This window comes from Ochotona curzoniae, unplaced genomic scaffold (assembly GCF_017591425.1).
Source record: "Ochotona curzoniae isolate NIBS_2020 unplaced genomic scaffold, NIBS_Ocur_1.0 contig_2699, whole genome shotgun sequence".
NCBI lineage: Eukaryota > Metazoa > Chordata > Mammalia > Lagomorpha > Ochotonidae > Ochotona > Ochotona curzoniae.
The window spans coordinates 4,886,450-4,906,120 of record NW_024465561.1 but is presented as its reverse complement, the minus strand read 5'-3'; the positions used below and the strand labels follow the sequence as shown (position 1 = coordinate 4,906,120).

Genomic DNA, 19,671 nt, shown 5'->3' with positions numbered 1-19,671 from the left:
CACTTGGGGAGTGAATCATCGGACGGAAGATCTTCCTCTCTGTCTCTCCTCCTCTCTATATATCTGACTTTGCAATAAAAATAAATAAATCTTTAAAAAAATATATTCAACATCACTAATCAGATAAATGCAGAAGAAAACCACAGTGTGTTATAAACTCAACTCAGAATTAGGGAGCGAATCACGGGAGAACAGGGAATTCTCACATGCTGTTAGTAGGAGTATAAATTAGTGCATCGGGCCCAGCGCGATAGTGTGGTGGTTAAAGTCCTCGCCTTGAACACGCCGAGATCCCATGTAGTCACTGGTTCTAATCCCGGCAGCCCCGCTTCCCATCCAGCTCCCTGCCTGTGGCCTGGGAAAGCAGCGGAGGACGGCCCAAAGCCTTGGGACCCTGCACCCGCGTGGGAGACACAAAAGTAGAGCTCCTGGCTCCTGGCTTTGGATTGGTTCAGCTCCAGCTGTTGTGGCCACTTGAGGAGTGAATCATTGGACAGAAGCTCTTCCTCTCTGTCTCTCCTCCTCTGTATATCTGCCTTTCCATTAAAAATAAATAAATCATTAAAAAAATGAATTAATACATCCATAATGGAAATCATTATAGAAAAACCTCGAAACTGTTAACATGACCCAGCAATCCCAGTACCAGATTTATATCCGAATGAGATGAAGTCATTATGTCAAAGAGACATCTACATTGGCGTGTTTATTATAGCACCATTCATGATAGCCAAGCTTGGAAATCAACCTATGTGTCTATCAACAAATGAATTGACAAGAAAAACATGATATAAGTACATAGCACAATATTATGCATTAGTCTAATAGTCATCATTTACAGCAATGTGGATGGAACTGGGTGTCGTTATTTTAATGCAGTAAGTCAGGTACAGACAGTGAAAAACCACATGTGATGCTAAAAAAAAACTTCCATGTGATGCTAAAATTTGTTTAGATCAAAGTATAAAATGAAATAGTAAGTAATTTCCAGAGCTTGGGAATCATTGTGGGTTTGGGGATAATTTTGGGGAGACAGGAAAGAAAGGCTATTTAAGTGATATGGAAGTGTGGTTGGATAGGACAGATAATATATAATGCACAGTAGCATAGTTGTCTGCATACACTTACATATGTGCAGAAGTGATATATATTTTTTAATATGTTGTATTGCTGTTGTCTCACCAAAGCAGGGAGCTTAGCTTTTCTCTTTTGAAAATTGATCAGCTCATAGTGACTTGCTTCTCATAAGTAACACGCAGCGCTGTGATACTGCATGGTTTCCAAAGCTCGGTCATAAAAGTGCACTGCTTCTGCATAGAAGTGCTCACACATGCTCCTGTCCCGCATTTCCTCTTGTGCTTTTGGAGCCTTCTGCTGCGTTTCCGAAGGCATGTATCTATCTGGTGGACAGGCTTTACGAGTCTCGTGAGTCATGGCTGTTCCAGTCCCAGTTTTTCAAATTTTCTCATTCAAGTTACCAGACGTGTGAGTGAAGTAAATACTGAAATGACTTTGAATTAAATAGTGACTACCATTGGAGACTCCAAGTAAGACATGCCTGCTTGAACCCAGTTAATTGTCCCATCTGAGAAATAGCTGATTTTTACTATTTTTTAAAGATTTATTTATTTTTATTGGAAAGTCAGACATACAGAGAGGAGGAGAGACAGAGAAGAAGATCTTCCGTCTGATGATTCACTCCCCAACCAGCTGCAATGGCCGTAACTGCAGCGACCCGAAACCAGTAGCCCAGAGACTCTTTTGTGTCTTCCCCGTGGGTGCAGGGTCCCAAGACTTTGGGCTGTCCTTGACTGCTTTCCCAGGCCACAAGCAGGGAGCTGGATGGGAAGCGGAGCAGCCTGGACACAAACCAGCGCCCATGTGGGATTCCAGCGCATTCAAGGCGAGGACTTTAGCCACTAAGCTACAATACCGGGCCCTGATTGTTGCTATTTTAAAACACTGAGTTGGAGTGTTGTTTTATCACTAAGTGTCTAATTTATGTATGCATGAGAATACTTTTAAAAGTTTATAGAGGGCCTGGCGCGGTGGCACAAGTGGTTAAGGTCCTCACCTTGCACGCCCAGGATCCCATATGGGCACCGGTTCTATCCCGGCAGCCCCGCTTCCCTTCCAGCTCCCTGCCTGTGGCCTGGGAAAGCAGTCGAGGACGGCCCAAGGCTTTGGGACCCTGCGCCCGCGTGGGAGACCCGGAAGAGGCTCCTGGCTTCGGATCGGCATAGCATCGGCCGTTGCACTCACTTGGGGAGTGAATCATCGGACGGAAGATCTTCCTCTCTGTCTCTCCTCTCTGTATATCTGCCTTTCCAATAAAAAAAATAATAATAATAAAAATAAATCTTAAAAAAAGTTTATAGAAATGCAATTAAAAGATAAGCTTGGACCAGGCACAGTGTCGTAGCAGCTGAAGTCCTTACATTGCACAAGCTGGGATGGGGGCCGGTTCTAATCCCGGCAGTTCTACTTCTCATCCAACTTCCTGCTTGTATCCTGGGAAAGCAGTCGAGGAAAGCCCAAAACCTTGGGATACTGTACCTGTGTGGGAGACCTGGCTCCTGGCTGGGATCACCTCAACTCTGGTTATTGCGGATACTTGGGGAGTGAATGAATGAATGGAAGATCTTTTTTGTCTTTCCTCCTCTCTGTATATCTCCTTTTCCAATAAAAATAAAAATAAATCTTAAAAAAAATGATAAGCGCATTTGGTGCTAAGATTTTTTAAATCTTGTAGTGAAGGTCTGTTTTTTTAAGATTTATTTTTTATTAGAAAGGCAGATTTACAGAGAGAAGGAAAGATAGAAAGATCTTCTATTCGCTGGTTCACTCTCCAAGTGGCTATATGGCTGGAGCTGAGCCAACCTGAAACCGAGAGCCTGGACCTTCTTCCAGGTTTCCCACATGGGTACAGAGTCCTAAGACTTTGGGCTATTCTCTACTGGTTTCCCAGGCCACAAGCAGGGAGCTGGGATGGAAATAAAGCAGCTGGGTCACAAACTGGTACCTATATGGTATCCCAGCACATGCAGGGTGAGGACTTTAGCTACTACTGTGTGGTGACAGGACTATGCATAGAAGGTCTTTAAAAATTCATTAAAATGCATATTCAGAAAAAACTCTCTTGCTGGGGTCCGTGCAGTGGGTGTGGATGGCATGAAGGTGTGAAGAGAACAGCTCCCCTGTGTGGCAAGGCCCAGCGGATTTCTCTCTGACCACCTTGACACAGTTTCACCACCTTTTTGCATGGACACTCAAGCACCCCACTAAGAATTCTGTAATCTATTGAGGCATTGTTTGACCCTGTGGGATGGCTTTTATCACCAACGTGAGCTTGAGAGTTAATGTTATTGATAATATCTTGGTGAGTGGGCCTTTAACTGCGCACAGGAGTACAATTAAACCCATGCCATTTCTGGACATCTTATTCTGTACCTACCCATTGCCCTGAAATCGGGCCCAGACATATAGCATGCCTTCTGGGAAATGGCTTAATAAGAATTTTACAAAGTAATGGAAGTGATGTGAGTGAGAGCTGAAACTGCTATGGCAATAAATAGAGTTATTGTTTTCTCAAAGGCTAGCTTGTCTTTGCAATTTTTAGGAGTGTAGGAAATGTAATTGTTTTAGCTGCTTTTATAATTTTTAGCTAGAGGAATTGAATTAAGGATGCTTTTATTAAAGAAAAATGCTTTTGATTATTGTCTCATTGTTTATGGGGTTATGGAGTCTGTAGTTGTAGGAGGATTTTATATTTGAAATTTCTGTTTTGGATTTTAGGTTTTTTCCCTTGTAACTTATTTTCCCATTAAATGATGGGTAAATTGTAGAAGTAGAAATGTGGTGGGAAAGTACTACTGATTAGCAGGTAATCGCATGTGCCTTGGCCTTGGAGTCCTGGCCGTTGCTCCATGGCTACTGTTGAAGAAATAAATAATAGCTTGCTTTGAAGAATATGAATACATTATTTTGCAGAATTATCTTTAGGGGCACCTGCTTAGCCGTGAAGTGCAGATGGAGTGACCAAATGTCTGTACATGCCCTCCTAGTCTTGAAGTAAAAAATAGAACAATTAGTTGCTTGTGTAGAAGCTTGAGAGGGATTTTGAGAAAATAAAAAGGACAAATTTTTCTGGAGCTGTGGTGAGAACGCACCAAGTGTCTGTGTCTGTGTCTTTATCGCCGACTCCACACGCCCTTCCCGAGCTCCGAACTCCGCTGGAGCTGGACTCCGGCTCTCTCACTCTCTCTCTCTCTCTCTCTCTCTCTATATATATATATATATATATGTATGTATATTTAAGATTTATTTATTTTTATTGGAAAGTCAGATATACAGAGAGCAGGAGAGACAGAAAGGAAGATCTCCCATCCAAAGAATCACTTGTCAGGTGACCGCAATGGCCAGTGCTGCGCCAATCCAAAGCCAAGAGCTAGGAGCCAGGAAATTCCTCCAGGTCTCCCACGCGGGTGCAGGGTTCCAAGGCTTTGGGCCGTCCTCGACTGCTTTCCCAGGGCACAAGCAGGGGGCTGGATGGGAAGTCAAGCTACCAGGGTTAGAACTGGTGCCCATATGGGATCCTGGCACGTTCAAGGTGAGGACTTTAGCTGCTAGGCGATGCCATCAGGCCCAACTATGTCTATATATTAAATCATTCCAGTAAATATAGGAATAAACAAAACAATGATAAATTTAAGAACTGAAGATTATTATTTAATTTCTTGTGTAAATTTTTTTCATTGTGTTTCATTTTTATCGTATTTTAGAAACTAGACTCTTACAAACTATAAATTTAAATATATTTCTCATATTTCAGATTTGGCATTCAACAAGGAGCCCATGAAATTATTGCCAGAAAAGAATGTTTATGAAACAGAGCCATCCAAGTGGGTTATCATGGAACAAATTAAAAGCCACAACCCTGAGATATCTATTCTTAAAGATATTTGGGAATGCAGATGTCATCTTGTACAACAACAGGGACAACCAGGTTTTTTCAGCCACTTTCCGGACAACCATGAAAACATACCCATTTTTAGACAACATAGTTTACTCACTCAAGAATTTTACAATAAAGAAGAAATCTCTGAGTGTAAAAAGCATACGAAAAACTTCAGTTGCCATTTGTTCTTTGGTGACGACAAAGGAAATCATTGTAAAGAAGAACTTTCTACATGCCCGGAATGCATGGGAATCATTAATAAATCATTCCTTACAGGTCAACAAAGGATTCAAAATGGTGACAAAAGCAATGACTGTAGAGAATGTTGGAAGGCCTTTATTCAGTGTTCACAACTTAAACAACATCTGAAAGTTCATAATGGTGAAAAACGCTATGAATGTAAAGAATGTGGAAAGGCCTTTAATTACAGCTCAGAACTTATTCTACACCAGAGAATTCACACTGGTGAGAAACCCTATGAGTGTAAGGAATGTGGGAAAGCTTTTCGACAAAGATCACAACTTACTCAACATCAGAGACTCCATACTGGTGAAAAACCCTATGAATGTAAGCACTGCGGGAAAGCTTTTATTCGTGGTTTTCAACTTACTGAACATTTGCGACTCCATTCTGGTGAGAAACCCTTTGAATGTAAAGAATGTGGAAAGACTTTCAGGCATCGCTCATACCTCACCATTCATCAGAGAATTCATACTGGCGAGAAACCCTATGAATGTAGGGAATGTGGAAAGACCTTTAGTTATCACTCAAGCTTTTCTCACCATCAAAAAATTCATTCTGGCAAGAAACCTTATGAATGTAATGAATGTGGAAAGGCCTTTTGTGATGGCTTACAACTTACCCTACATCGGAGGATTCATACCGGAGAGAAGCCATATGAGTGTAAGGAATGTGGGAAGACTTTCAGACAATGCTCACACCTCAGAAGACATCAGAGAACTCACACAGGTGAGAAACCTAATGTGATATGTGGTAAGGCCTTTAGATTCCATTCATATTTTATTCCATCTTAGAGTATGCATATAGGTGAGAAGCTTTACAAATGTAAGGAATGTGGGAAAGTCTTTAGCTGTTATTCACCTCATCAGATAATCCATTCTAGAAAGTAGCCTTATGAATATGGAAGATATTTAATCATGGCTTATATTTTAATCTGTGGCAGACACTTAATATTGGTGTGAAGTCAGTAAGGTTTCCTCCTCTCTGCATCTTAGCCTAGTATCATGAAATTATTCCTGAAACGATAGATTTCATTTCTTTAAGAGTTGATAAAACATTATTTCATTTCTGTGTTTCATTAATTCTTGAAAACCAAATGCTCTTTTTGACATGAGAAAATGAAAAATTAATTACTGGGTAAAAATAATTTCAATTTTAATGTTTGAGTGATTATATTAATCACCATTGTGAATGAATTTGCTAACATTACATAATGTTTGCACAGAAACCTGTGAAGTACAGCAGAAATGAAAACAGTTCTCTCCCACAAGTCCCCTAAGGTAAGCAGTGTATGTTGTGGTCAAACAGCATGCAAACAAAGTATTTGAAGTATGTGTGTGAAGGAGGTTTTACTCCCTATTATGACATTTCATAGCATTTTGTCCATTTCAGTTACGAGAAGTCATGAGATATTCCAGGCCAGCACATAAAGATCTAACTCATTCTTTTTTTTTTTTTAAGATTTTATTTTTATTGGAAAGTCAGATATACAGAGAGGAGGAGAGACAGAGAGGAAGATCTTCCATCCAATGATTCACTCCCCAAGTGGCCACAACAGCTGGAGCTGATCCAATCTGAAGCCAGGAGCAGGAACTTCTTCCTGGTCTCCCATGTGGGTGCAGGGCCCCAAAGCTTTGGGCCATCCTGTATTGCTTTCCCAGGCCACAAGCAGGGAGCTGGAAGGGAAGTGGGGCCATCAGCACATGAACTGGTGCCCATATGAGATCCTGGCATGTGCAAGGCAACGCGCCAGGCCCTAAAGATCTAACTGGTTTTTAAAGTTTCAGAATACTTAATGCTTGTGCTATGTATCAGTATTTTGAGCCATTTCTTAATGTAGACATTCAAGTTTTTTCTACTGCTCTTTTATCTGAAACTATATCACACGCTACTTTTTATTTATATTTAGTCATTCCCAATATAGGATTAAAGAGTTTCTGGAGTATTTGTGTATGCTTTGATGTTACCCTAATCTTTTACAAAATACTTATCTAAGTAATACTATGGGTTTCTAAGTTGTTCAGCCTTCCTCAATTTCCATGTGTTGGGAGCTTCGTCCCTATAGTGGTGGTACTTGAAGGTGATACAATATTTAGTATAGGACCAGGTGGGAGATCCTAAATTGATTGAGGGCTAGCCCTTAAAAGGATTAAGCTCTTTCTTTTTTTTTTTTTTTAAGATTTATTTTTATTACAAAGTCAGATATACAGAGAGGAGGAAAGACAGAGAGGAAGATCTTCTGTCCGATGATTCACTCCCCAAGTGAGCGCAATGGCCGATGCTATGCATAGCATCAACTGCTTTCCTGGGTCACAAGCAGGGAGCTGGATGGGAAGTGGAGCTGCCGGGATTAGAACCGGCGCACATATGGGATCCCAGGGTGTTCAAGGCGAGGACTTTAGCTGCTAGGCCACGCTGCCGGGCCCTAAACTCTTTCTTATGGGACCCTGGTTAGTTCTTACAACAGCAATATTAAAAGCCTGACTTGAGCCCACCCAGTCTTTCTCTCATTTCCTGTATCAAGATGTAGTGTTGTGTTTTCACACACTCTCACGTTACCATTTGGCGTGAGGTGATGATGTCAAGAAAGCTCCCACCAGACTTTAGCCAGTGTCAGTACTGCGCCTTTGATCTTCCAAAACTGAAGACTGAATGAATCTCTTTTATAAAAACTAGTCTGCCTCTGTTATTTTGTTATAAGGATAACAGTACACAAAAGCACTTATAGTAAGACATAAATTACTGGGAAAAAGTAAAAATTTAAATCTTCCCTAATATTTATTCCCATTGCTACTTTTCCTGTGGAGACACCAGTTTCTTTGTATTCTTCCAAGAATATTCCATGTAAAATTCTTGGACAAAAGTGCAATAACACTCCTCAATTTACGACACTGTCTCGTTATTGGCCCATATTGGGCCTTTCACCTATACTTTATTTTTTGTTTTTTTTAAGATATTATTTATATTTATTACAAAGTCAGATATATAGAGAGGAGGAGAGACAGAGAGGAAGATCCTCTGTCCGACAATTTACTCCCCAAGTGTGCGCAACAGCCAGTGCTGTGCCGATCCGAAGCCAAGAGCCAGGAACTTCCTCCAGGTCTCCCACATGGGTGCAGGGTCCCAAGGCATTGGGCCGTCCTCAGCTGCCTTTCCTGGCCACAAGCAGGGAGCTGGATGGGAAGTGGAACTGCCGGGATTAGAACCGGTGCCCATATGGAATCCGGCACCTTCAAGGTGAGGACTTTAGCTGCTAGGCCACGCTGCCGGGCCCCACCTATGCTTTAAATATTACAGGACTTTTCGAACTTTGTATGATTTCCCTGTACTGCCTCCCTTTGCCTTGACTCCTTTCTGTGTGCCGATAAGCACTACTGAAGCTGCTTCTGTAGACGTTCCTCCTTGCTGGCCTGCATAACATTGAGCTTGTCAGTAGAGTGTTTCATTCCTGTCAGCTTCCTGTAGAACTTTCGTTTTCATCAGCATCCTGACGGTGGAATGATGTGCAGCAGCCAGCAGCACCAACCTCCATGCAGTAGGATGGCCTTGTAGCAAGCTCTGCCATGTGCTGCTATCTCTGTGAAGAAGCCTGGCCCATCTATCCACAGTGTTCATTTTAGGCAGGTCCCACTTCTGTGTTATTCACTGAGCCAAAACTGTGCTCTTTGCACTAAATCTTGGACCTTGGCCCTGTGGCAGAAGAGGTTATTTGTGTTTTGTGCTTTCGTCCATACTTTGTCTTCCCAGAGCCAACCACTGTTAGCAGGTTCCTTAGTGTTCCGGGAGTGTTACAGGTAAATGTGTTAAATGCTTTGGACCAAAGAGCATCCACTAGCTTCATTAATACTGTGTTATAGGGCAGATCCATCTGTATTTATACTATAGATTTTTTACTTCCTGAATAGAGTTTAATCATTAGTTACAGAAAATTCTCAGCTGTGGACTATTTAATGTGTCTCCTTCATGATCTGCTCACTTTTCCCACGCCCTCATTCTTGAGTATATGTTCAATCTTATTCTAATACAAAAAGCCTTTGAGTTATTTTATCCAACTATATTGCCAGAGACAAAATTTTATGTGTAGATTTTATAACTTTAACTAGTTTGGGGGCTGGCACTGTGTTGTAACAGGCTAATCCTCTACCTGCAGCATTGGCATCGTGTATGGGCACCGATTTGTATCCTGGCTGTGCCATTTCTGATCCAGCTCCCTGCTTGTGAAGGGAAGGCAGGGGAGGATGGTTCAGGTCCTGGGCCCCACACACCTGTGAGAGCCCTAGAAGAAGCTCCTTTCTCTGACTTCAGATCAGCTCAGCTCTGGCCACAGGCGCCATCTGGGGAGTGAACTGGTGGATGAACAATCTCTTTATCTCGGTGTCTCTCTTTTTTTTTTTTTTCTGTAAAAGTGGATTTTAAAAAATATTTTTAAAATGTTACATAATGCTTATTTCATACAATCCAAAATCTTGTTTCAATCAATAGTTCTAGAAATTTGGGCATTTGAATCTTGTTCCTCCTTTATAGTATTACATAATATTTCTTTCAATTAAACACTTTAACTTTTGTAATCATACTCTTATTGTAACATGTTTACTTTGTATTTTTTAACTTGTGCCACAGTTGTTCTAGGTTTTTCTAGTGTCTATGTACAATAGCTGTTTTTAGTGGTTGTATTAAAATTGTGTTTATTTTTGTATGTTTTAGCATGTAAACTCATGGCATTTATTACATGTAATATGCAACTATCTTCATTATATATTTCTAAAACATTTTAATTACTTATTTTTATATCATTAGATAATTATTTTCCCACTTTATCCCCTTGAAACTATTGATACAATTTTGTATATATGAAATTGCCTAGTCTAGATATTTTGAATAAATTTGGCATTTTGTGTTTGCCTTTCACTTTCCCTACTCTTTTCAGTATTCATCAGTGGCATAGCTTTTTTTTTTTTTTTTTTAATCACTCCAATTTACACTCCTTGCTTCCTGGCTCCAGGAGCAATAGTACTATATATTGTATGCTGATAGAGAGCAGATTTAGAAGCCTGGATCCACCAACTGAGGTTTCAGAAAATCATTCCAATGTTCTGTGAAGGCCAAGCCTTTACAGGGTATTTTACAAAAGTTCTTGGGAGATGCAATTTTAAAATGTCTCTTTAGTGGCAAGTTTTTTTTTCAGTGCAGAAAAAATTGAAATCTGTTTTTTTTTTTTTCATAATACTTGCCATACACTTTTTGAAGAGCCTTTGTATGTATACATTTCCAAAATATAGTTGGCATTTAAAGAATGCAGAGTGATATAGGATGTGGCAGGGGGAGATAGTCCATTTGCTGGTTCACTCCAAATACCCACAAAAGTCAGAATTGAGTCAGACCAAAGCTAGGAATCCAGATTTCCATCTGGGTCTCCTAGCTGTTCCTTTTGGGTGATACCTAAATATTGTGCAGAACCTTCTGGAAACCAGGCCATTATTTTCACTTTCTCAGGCAACTCACCTCCCCATGAAGCCATTGGTGTAAACTGAGAGAAGATATAATATGCATTATTTGATTCACTTCTATAAGAAACTTGTGTCTTTAGATTTATCTGAGCTGTATTTTTTTTTTTTTTAAGATTTAGTCTTACTTCCTTGAAAGGCAGAGTTACAGAGAGGGAGACATAGAGAAATCTGTCTGCTGACTCACTCCCCAAATGGCCACAATGGCTGGGGCTGGGCCAGGCCAAAGCCAGGAGCCAGGAGCTTCATCTGGGTCTCCCTATGGGTGCAGGGTCCCAAGGACTTGGGTCCTTTTCTTCTGTTCTTTCAGGCACATTAACAGGGAGCTGGATCGCAAGTGGAGCAGCTGGAACAGTAACTTGTGTCTATAAGGGATGTTGGCATCACAGGCTTAACCTATTATGCCACAGTGACAGCTCTGAGCCGCATCTTCTACATGCCTCTATTTAAAGCTGGAGTCCTGCTATTGAACTTGATGTCCTTGAGACAATAGCTAGCTCCTTGCACAGTGGAAGTCGCTTTTCTTGTGGCCTGTGCTTAAGTGTTGAAACTCTGCTAAAAACAGTAGCAAGCCAAATGCTAATTCTCAAAAGGAGAGTAATCCTCAGTGGATAGAATGACTGGGCTCCAAAACCCGAAAAATATGTGCCAGTTGACTTACAGAAGTCTCCCACAGACTCCAAACAGCATTAAAATCTGCCACTAATTACGTCTAGCACCATGAGCTCCACTGAGTCATATGGGCCAAGTGGGAAAGCAGCTCTTACAGCAAACCGGCTCTGTTGAAGAGGTTTATTCAGAGCATCACTCAGAATGACCAGCCTTCAGATTACTAATTAAGTGGGCCAGAAACAGCACACGCAAATGAAGTCTATATCAAACATCCAAAGTGACCTACCAGGGTTTGTGGTTCTGTTTTGATTGTGGAAGCGGCTGGATGCAACTTATCCTTCACTGTGGAAAGAGTGTTTCAACGTGCGCTGCAGCACTGACTCATTGACATTTCACTAAAAGTCCCTGAATTTGTGCCAGGCTTATTTCCCAGTCTCAGAATTTCTCGCCAGTATGACCTGCCGTTCCCCAGGTCCAGTCAGCGTAGTATGAGGTATAACGGCGCATGCTCTTTCGTCAAAGGGGAAGCGGGGTCAGAGTCCCTGCGGCTGACATGCGATGGGCCTGGAGAACTGATCCGGCGTTATGGCTTGTACTTTGACGTGTCAGTTTGTGTAAACCACAATGGGCATGTTTCGTCAAGTGCTATTCTAAATGTTTTCTGAAAATATTTTTGAATAATATGTAAATCAATGGACTATGAATAAAGGAGATTATTGATATATGGGTGTATCCAGATTATTGATATGAGATTATCTTGATATTCAGGTGCATCCAGACTGATTTCTCTCTGGAGGAAGTTCACTGACTATCTTGGCTCCGCGCTCACAGGCCTGACCTCTTGTAGCAACTGTTTCCTAATTTCAAGGAATACTGGGCTACTCTTTCTCTCTTTCTCCCTTCTTTTTTTTTTTTTTAAGATTGATTCCCTTTTATTGGAAGGGAAGATTATGGAGAGACAGAAAGATCTTCCATCTGTTGGTTCACTACCCAAATGGCCACAACAGCTGGAACTGGCCAGGATCCAGGAGCTTCTTTTGGGTCTCCCACGTGGGTGCAGGGTCCCAAGGCTTTGGACCATCCTCTACTGTTTTCCCAGGCCACAAGCAGGGGTGCTGAATAGGAAGTGGAGCTGTCAGGATACCAACTGGCACCCACATGGGATCCTGGTAGATGCAAGGTAGGGATTTAGCCACTATACTACCACAGTGGGACCAGAAAATGATTTTTATGGGTTTCATTCTTATCTGCAGAATACCATTGTTTTTTTTTAAGATAAATTTTATTGTAAAGTCAGATATATATAAAGGAGGAGAGACAGACAGGAAGCTCTTCCATCGAGTCATTTCCCAAACCGCTGCAACAGTCAGAGCTGAGCTCATCCAAAACCAGGATCCTCTCCCAGGTCTCCTGCACAGGTGCAGGGTCCCAAGTCTTTGGACCATTCTCTACTGCTTTCCCAGGCTATAAGCAGGAAGCTGAATGGGAAGTGGGGCCACCAGGATTAGAACTGGTGCCCATATGGGATCTGGTGCATGCAAGGCAAGGACTTGCCACTAAGCTACTACACCGGAACCCAGAATACCAGATTTTACATACCTAGGAACCACAGCGTAGTCAAACTGAAAGAATAAAACTGTTAGAATGACAGATAACTTATACAGTAAGAGCACATGGATGGATGTGTGAGAAATAAGCATGTCTTACCTTTCTGTCTCATTAATTTTTTAAAGGATTTATTTTTATTGGAAAGGCAGATTTACAGAGGAAAAAGAGAGAGATTTTCCATCCACTGGTTCAGTCCCAAGTAACTGCAACGACTGAATCTGAGCTGATCCAAAGCCGGGAGCCAGGAACCCCCTCCAGGCCTCCCATGCGAGTGCAGGTTTCCAAGGTTAGGGGCCATAAGTAGGGAGCTAGACGGGAAGTGGGGCAGCCAGGATACAAATTGGTGCCATACAAGATCTTTCTGCATTCAAGGTGAGGATTTAGCCACTGAGACACTGTCTGAACCCTATCTCACTAATATCTTTTTTTAAGATTTATTTTTATTGCAAAGTCAGACATACAAAGAGGAGGAGAGATAGAAAGGAAGGTCTTCCATCTGATGATTCATTCCTCAAGCAATTGCAGTGGCTGGAAAAGGGCCGATCCAAAACCAGGAGCCTAGAGCCTCTTCCAGGTCTCCTACTCAGGTGAAGGGTCCCAGAGCTTTGGGCCGTCCTCTGATGCTTTCCCAGGCCACCAGCAGGGAGCTGGATGGAAAGTGGAGCAGCCTGGGATTCCAACATGGCACCCATATGAGTTCCTAGTGCATGCAAGGCGAGGACTTTAGCCACTGAGTTACTGCCTAGGGCCCTAATGTCTTAAACAGTACCAACCATGAGGATTATTCAGAATATAAGTATGTAAATACTTAGGTTATTAACAAGCCTTCATCATCTGTCTTCTTGTGCAGGCATCACAGGCACATAAATTGATTACAGCTGCAAAGATGAAGAGTATGAATGGTGTTACTATCACAGACTCACCAAGGTGGTGTCGCTCCCAGTGGTTCTGAATGTGCCACCTTCCAGCAGGAGTAACCAGAGCTTCCGTGGACACTGATTTTTGAGAATACTAGTTAGTCACATATTGTCAGTTGAGTTGAACAGATTGGACCTGTTCTGTTTTTTAAGTGTTTTCTTTAGGAGGGGACAGCTATTCTGTGAATGGGTTTGCCTTTTCTGCTCACAAGTTCTCAGCAAGCACCATATGTCTGGTTACTTACAGGATGCCAATAACAAGTATATGATATCTTACAGGACATAGCATTTTACTTGGCAGCCAGAAAATAAAAACAAAAATACAAGTGCAGAAATTGGCCAGTGACAATGAGATGAATGGATGTTAGCACATGAGATTTCCTATGTAAAGGACTGGAATAGCCTTCTGAAAGTACAGCCAGCATGAACCCTCAAAGAACATATTTAGGAGGAAGGAGTGCTATCCTCTAGAATGCAATATGCACACACTTAGAGGTCTTCTTATACCACTGTGTTGCATTAAGAATGCTGTTTGAGAATCGAGAGATAAAGGCAAATTAACAAGGCGAATGTCACGGTGCAAGTTTTGCTGTCATCTGCAAAGACAGCGTCTGACACGAGCACTGGTTCAAGTCCCAGCTGCTTCACTTCCAATTCATCTCCCTGCTAAGGCATCCCGGAAATCAGCAGACGATGGCTGCCACACATGTGGGAAGCCTACATGGAAATTCCAGGCCTGGCCCATCTGTGGAGTGAATCAGCAAATGGAAGATCTTTCTGCCCCTCTCTCCCTCTCTGTAACTCTTCCTTTTGAATAAAAAAAACTTTTAAAAAAGCAAGTTAACGCCAGTGTCTGGCATGAATGTGCTCTCCAAGCCAGTTGTGAAGGCCCATGCTGCAGTGGGTGCTCATCATTTGGAAGATACAAATCTGAGTGAAGTGTAATGTGTTACTGGTGTTGAGGTTGAGGCGAATTGAGGAACAAGTAATTACTCCATGTGATCATGGCTAATAGGGCTCATTGGGGGCAGGAGGGGAGGAGCTACTGCACATATAATTCGGAAGTGAATCCAAAGACATTTTCAAAGGGCATAAATCAGGAGGTCTTGCTGATAATGGTGATCAAAACAAACCTAGAGTTTTTATTTATCTTTTAAAAGTTTACAAGCATTACAGTTTACTTTGTATATATACTTCTAGTTTTACACATGCATAGATTCTTGTATCTGTGACCACACGCAGGATACAAAATGATTTCAATACCTCAAAGAATTTCCTCATGCACTGTGTAATCAAAGCTCCCCACCCTTCCACACACTAGGCAACAACTGATATGTTCTTGAATTTTTTGCCCTTTTGAGGATGTCCTATCTGCATCATTTAACATGTAATTTTTTTATTGGGTTGCTTTAGCATAACTCATTTAAAGTTTATCCATGTTGTTGCATGTATAAGTTCATAATTTCATTCTTGTTTACTAGTTTCCCATTGTTTGGATGTTTCACAACATATCCATTTAAGCGCTGAAGAACATCTGGGTCATATACAGGTTTGGGTGATTACATGTCATATATAAACCCTGATCTATTAGTGCTTTTTTCTTAATCACTAGGCCAAATGGCTGCCTCTTTGTGTCACTTTCTGATTTTAAAAAAGATATTAACTGTGGGAAAAGGCAACCACATATTTATTATATTTGTGATAATATATGAAGATTTGCTGTGAGAAAAATAAATCTTAAAAAATATTGGGGTTGGGCCTGGTGTGGCAGCCTTGTGGCTAAAGTCCTTGCTTTGCACATGCCAGGATCCCATATCGACGCCAGTTCATATCCCAGCTGCTGCACTTCCCATCCAGCTCCCTGCTTGTGGCCTTGGAGAGCAGTCAAGGACGGCCCAAAGCCTTGGGACCCTTCACCCGCATGATGGACCTGTTTCTGGCTTCAGATCAGCTCAGCTCCGATTGTTGTGTGGCCACTTGGGAAGTGAACCAGGAGATGGGAGATCTTTGTCTCTCCTTCTCTCTAAATCTTTCTAATAAAAAAAAATCTTAAAAAAATATTTGCATGATCATCAGGATCAAATTTCAGAACTTTACAAAAATGCTTGGGCTATAGTTAGAAGCTCTTCATAAGTGTATTGTATTCATAACTCCAGTTTTCAGAGTACCAATGATAGAGCTCTCCTCTTGCATGAGTTTGCTGGTTTGAGCAAATACTGATAATATTCATAGTTGTTCCTCTATAGACTAAATTATCTCATGCTGGTGAAAGCTCTGGGTTTTCTGCCACCTCCACCAAAGCTGACTGAACACACATCTGCATTTAGATACAGCAGCTCCACTCCCTAGCCATAAACAAGAGAAGTAGCTACATGTACACCCAAAGACAAATATGTTCTCAGAACCAGTGTTTATCATGATCCTAAGCCGTAAACAATGCAAGAAGTCCAGTAGCAGCTGAGTGGATAGATTGAGACACATTCAAATAATGGCATTCTAGACAGATTGAAAATAAATGAACACTGACCACATGCACTGATGATTAGGGAAATAATGAGAAATGAAATAAGTCATATCAATGAATACATGACACATAATTCATCTTAAGATTTATCATATTTAAAAGTTAATGTTAGAAGTCAGAATTGGTTAATTCTGAGGAGTTGACAACCAAATTTTTTCCATATTTGCAATAAGAAATACAGTTAACATATTCCTTGAAAGCACTTCTAGTCACAGTGTGATGCAGGACCAAGTGCCAGTTGGCCAATTACTGGCACACATACATATTGAAGTGGAAAGCAATTTTTAAGTCTAGCAATTTGACCCAGGAAATTTGCTGAATTTAATATTAAAGTTAGGGGTTTCATGTTCATGACTTTGTCCTTTTTCTGTGGTGTGTGTCTGTATTTATTGGGTAGCAAACAATAGGTAACACCTTAAACTGTTGAATACTATTACACTTGCACACAACATCTGGTACAAGGTTAATTCTTAAAAACATTTTCTCCCCCCAAAATCACATCACTTACTGAATTCCCATGGCTTCTACTTTGTGTGTTTTCTGGTGGACAATGAGGTTTGACTTACAGCTGAAGAACTTTCCACATTCTTTACATTCATATGGTTTCTCTCCTGTGTGAGTCTTCTGATGGCGGATAAGGTTTGATTTCCTACTAAAGGCTTTCCCACATTGTGGACATCCATTGGATTTCTCTCCTGTGTGTATTCTGTGATGAACAGTGAGAATTGCCTTCTGGCGGAAGGACTTCCCACATTCGTTACATATGTAAGGTTTTTCCCCTGTGTGAATTCTTTGATGGAGAGTGAGTGTTGTCTTTTGGCAGAAGGACTTCCCACATACATTACAAATATAGGGTTTCTCTCCTGTGTGAGTTCTCTGATGCACAGTGAGGGTTGTCTTCTGGATAAATGCCTTCCCACACTCGTTACACTGATAGGGTTTCTCCCCTGTGTGAGTTCTCTGATGGTCAATGAGGTATGACTTCTTTCTAAAGGCACTTCCACACTGAGTACATTCATAGGCCTTCTCCCCTGTGTGTGTTTTGTGATGTCTAGTGAGGGTTGCCTTCTGTCTGAAGGACTTTCCACAGTCAATACAGACATATGGTTTCCCCTCTATATGTGTTTTTTCATGAAGAGTGAGAGCAGTCTTCTGACGGAAGGCCTTTCCGCACTGATTGCAAACATAAGGTTTCTCACCTGTGTGAATTCGCTGATGTTCTATGAGGTATGATTTCCTTCTAAAGCTATTCCCACAGTAAGGACATTGAAAAGGCTTCTCTTCTGTTTGAGATCTTTGATGCATAATACAAATAGGTTTTCTGCAGAAGAATTTCCCATATTTGTTATATGCAGAAGGTTTCTTTTCCATAATGTTATGTGGATGGATGCCGAGATTTGGCTTTTCTAGGAAGGCAATTCCATCTTTATTGTATTCAAAGGTTCTTTCTCCTCTGTGAACTCTAGTATGTGTAAGTAGCATTTCTTTCACGAGGAAGGGTTTTTCGCACTCATTATGTTTAAACTGTGGCTCTAGAGTTGGAACCTTCTGCTGGGGAACAGGCTCTGGCTGACCACTGTGGTCCCTTCCTGTCTGTCTGTGCTGACTCACCACAGCTGTCATGTTCTCATGTTTACCACTCAGGAGTGATTTCTCCCATCCATTACTCTCATCAGATTTCTCTCTGATTGGGTTTATGTTTCGAATAGTTAATCCTGAATTATTTTTAAGAACTTTTCTATCAGATAGACATTCACAAAGTGTTTTGGAAATAATATGGGTTTTGCCTGCAGTAAGTATTTTCTCACAAATATTTTTCTCCTTAATTCTTTTGTGGTTGATGAGTATCACCGATCTAGACAGTTTGTCTCGGTATTCTCTGAACTTCACTAAAACATCTTCAGCTTTCCCATCTTTTTCTAGAAAAAATAAAATTAACAGCACTGTAAATTTCCATATACATGCTCTAAATTGGATGTTTACACCAACAACCCACGGTGGAACAATCTGTCCTGCTGTTGTGCAAAGAACACTCAAATTTTTGACCTGTTGCATTTAATAAACAACAACAAAAAATGATAATAATCACAAGGATAAATGAAGACAGAGAATAATGAATCAGGGGATCATTTGTAGAAGTAAGAAGGTAGAGATAAAAAGACAAGCCGATTTCAACAGTGTAAACAGTAAGCAAAAGCCTAAGAAAATTTAGGCAGATTAAAATCTGTATATTTATCTCCTAATGTTGTAAGGGTTTTTTTTAAACATTTATTTTTACTGGAAAGCAATTTACAGAGAAAAGAAGAAGCAGAGAGAGATTTCCATCCACTGGTTCAGTCCCCAAATGGCTGCTACAACTACATCTGACCTGAATGGAAGCCAGCAAATTCCTCTGTGTACCCGCCCCCCCGACAGGTGCAGGGTCCCAAGGCTATGGGCCATCCTCCACTGCTTTCCCAGGCCATTAGCAGGGAACTGGATCAACAGTAGAACAGCCTGGAATAAGACCAGCACCCAAATTGGATGCTGGTGCCTTCAAGGAGATGATTAGCCAATTGAGCCATTGCACCAGGTCCATGTTTAAGATTCTTTCATTTTTTTCTTATTCCTATTTGGCTCAACTATCACAAATGAATTTTAAAAAGCTAATTGTATAGTATTTACAGAAACACTAATATATACTCTAGCTCTTTTTTTTTTAAAGATTTATTTATTTTTATTGGAAAGTCAGATATACAGAGAGGAGGAGGGACAGAGAAGAGGATCTTCTGTCCATTGATTCACTTCTCAACCGGCCCCAATGGCTGAAGCTGAGCCAATCTGAAGCCAGGAGCCAGGAGCTCTTCCGGGTCTCCTATTTGGGTGCAGGTTCCCAAGGTTTTGGGCTATCAACTACTTTCCCAGACTACAAAGTGAGAGCTAAAAGTGAAATAGAGTAATCAGGACACAAACTGGTAGTATCCTGGCAGTTGAAGGGGGAGGATTTAGCTACTGAACCACCATAACGGGCCTGAATTATTTTTTGTTTACAAAAGATGAATTTGGGTCTGGCGCTGTGGCCTAGTGGCTAAAGTCCTCACCTTGAACGCACCGGGATCCCATACGTGTGCCGGTTCTAATCCTGGCAGCTCTACTTCCCATCCAGCTCCCTGCTTGTGGCCTGGGAAAGCAGTCGAGGATGGCCCAAAAAAGCCTTGGGATCCTGCACCCTCGTGGGAGACCTGGAAGAAGTTCCTGGCTTCGGATTGGCACAGCACCAGCCATTGCGCTCACTTGGGGAGTGAATCATCGGACAGAAGATCTTCCTCA

General features: G+C 41.3%; 1 protein-coding gene across 1 annotated transcript in view; it reads right to left on the bottom strand.

The window, feature by feature from the left end:
* The window catches only part of LOC121153686 (zinc finger protein 850-like), a 277,443-nt gene that overhangs the window by 68,513 nt on the left and 189,259 nt on the right, over positions 1-19,671 (bottom strand). Inside the window, exon 9 of the mRNA XM_040976382.1 lies at positions 16,929-17,642. Within this exon, the coding sequence (XP_040832316.1) occupies positions 16,929-17,642 (714 nt within the window). The remainder of the gene's footprint in view (positions 1-16,928; positions 17,643-19,671) is intronic.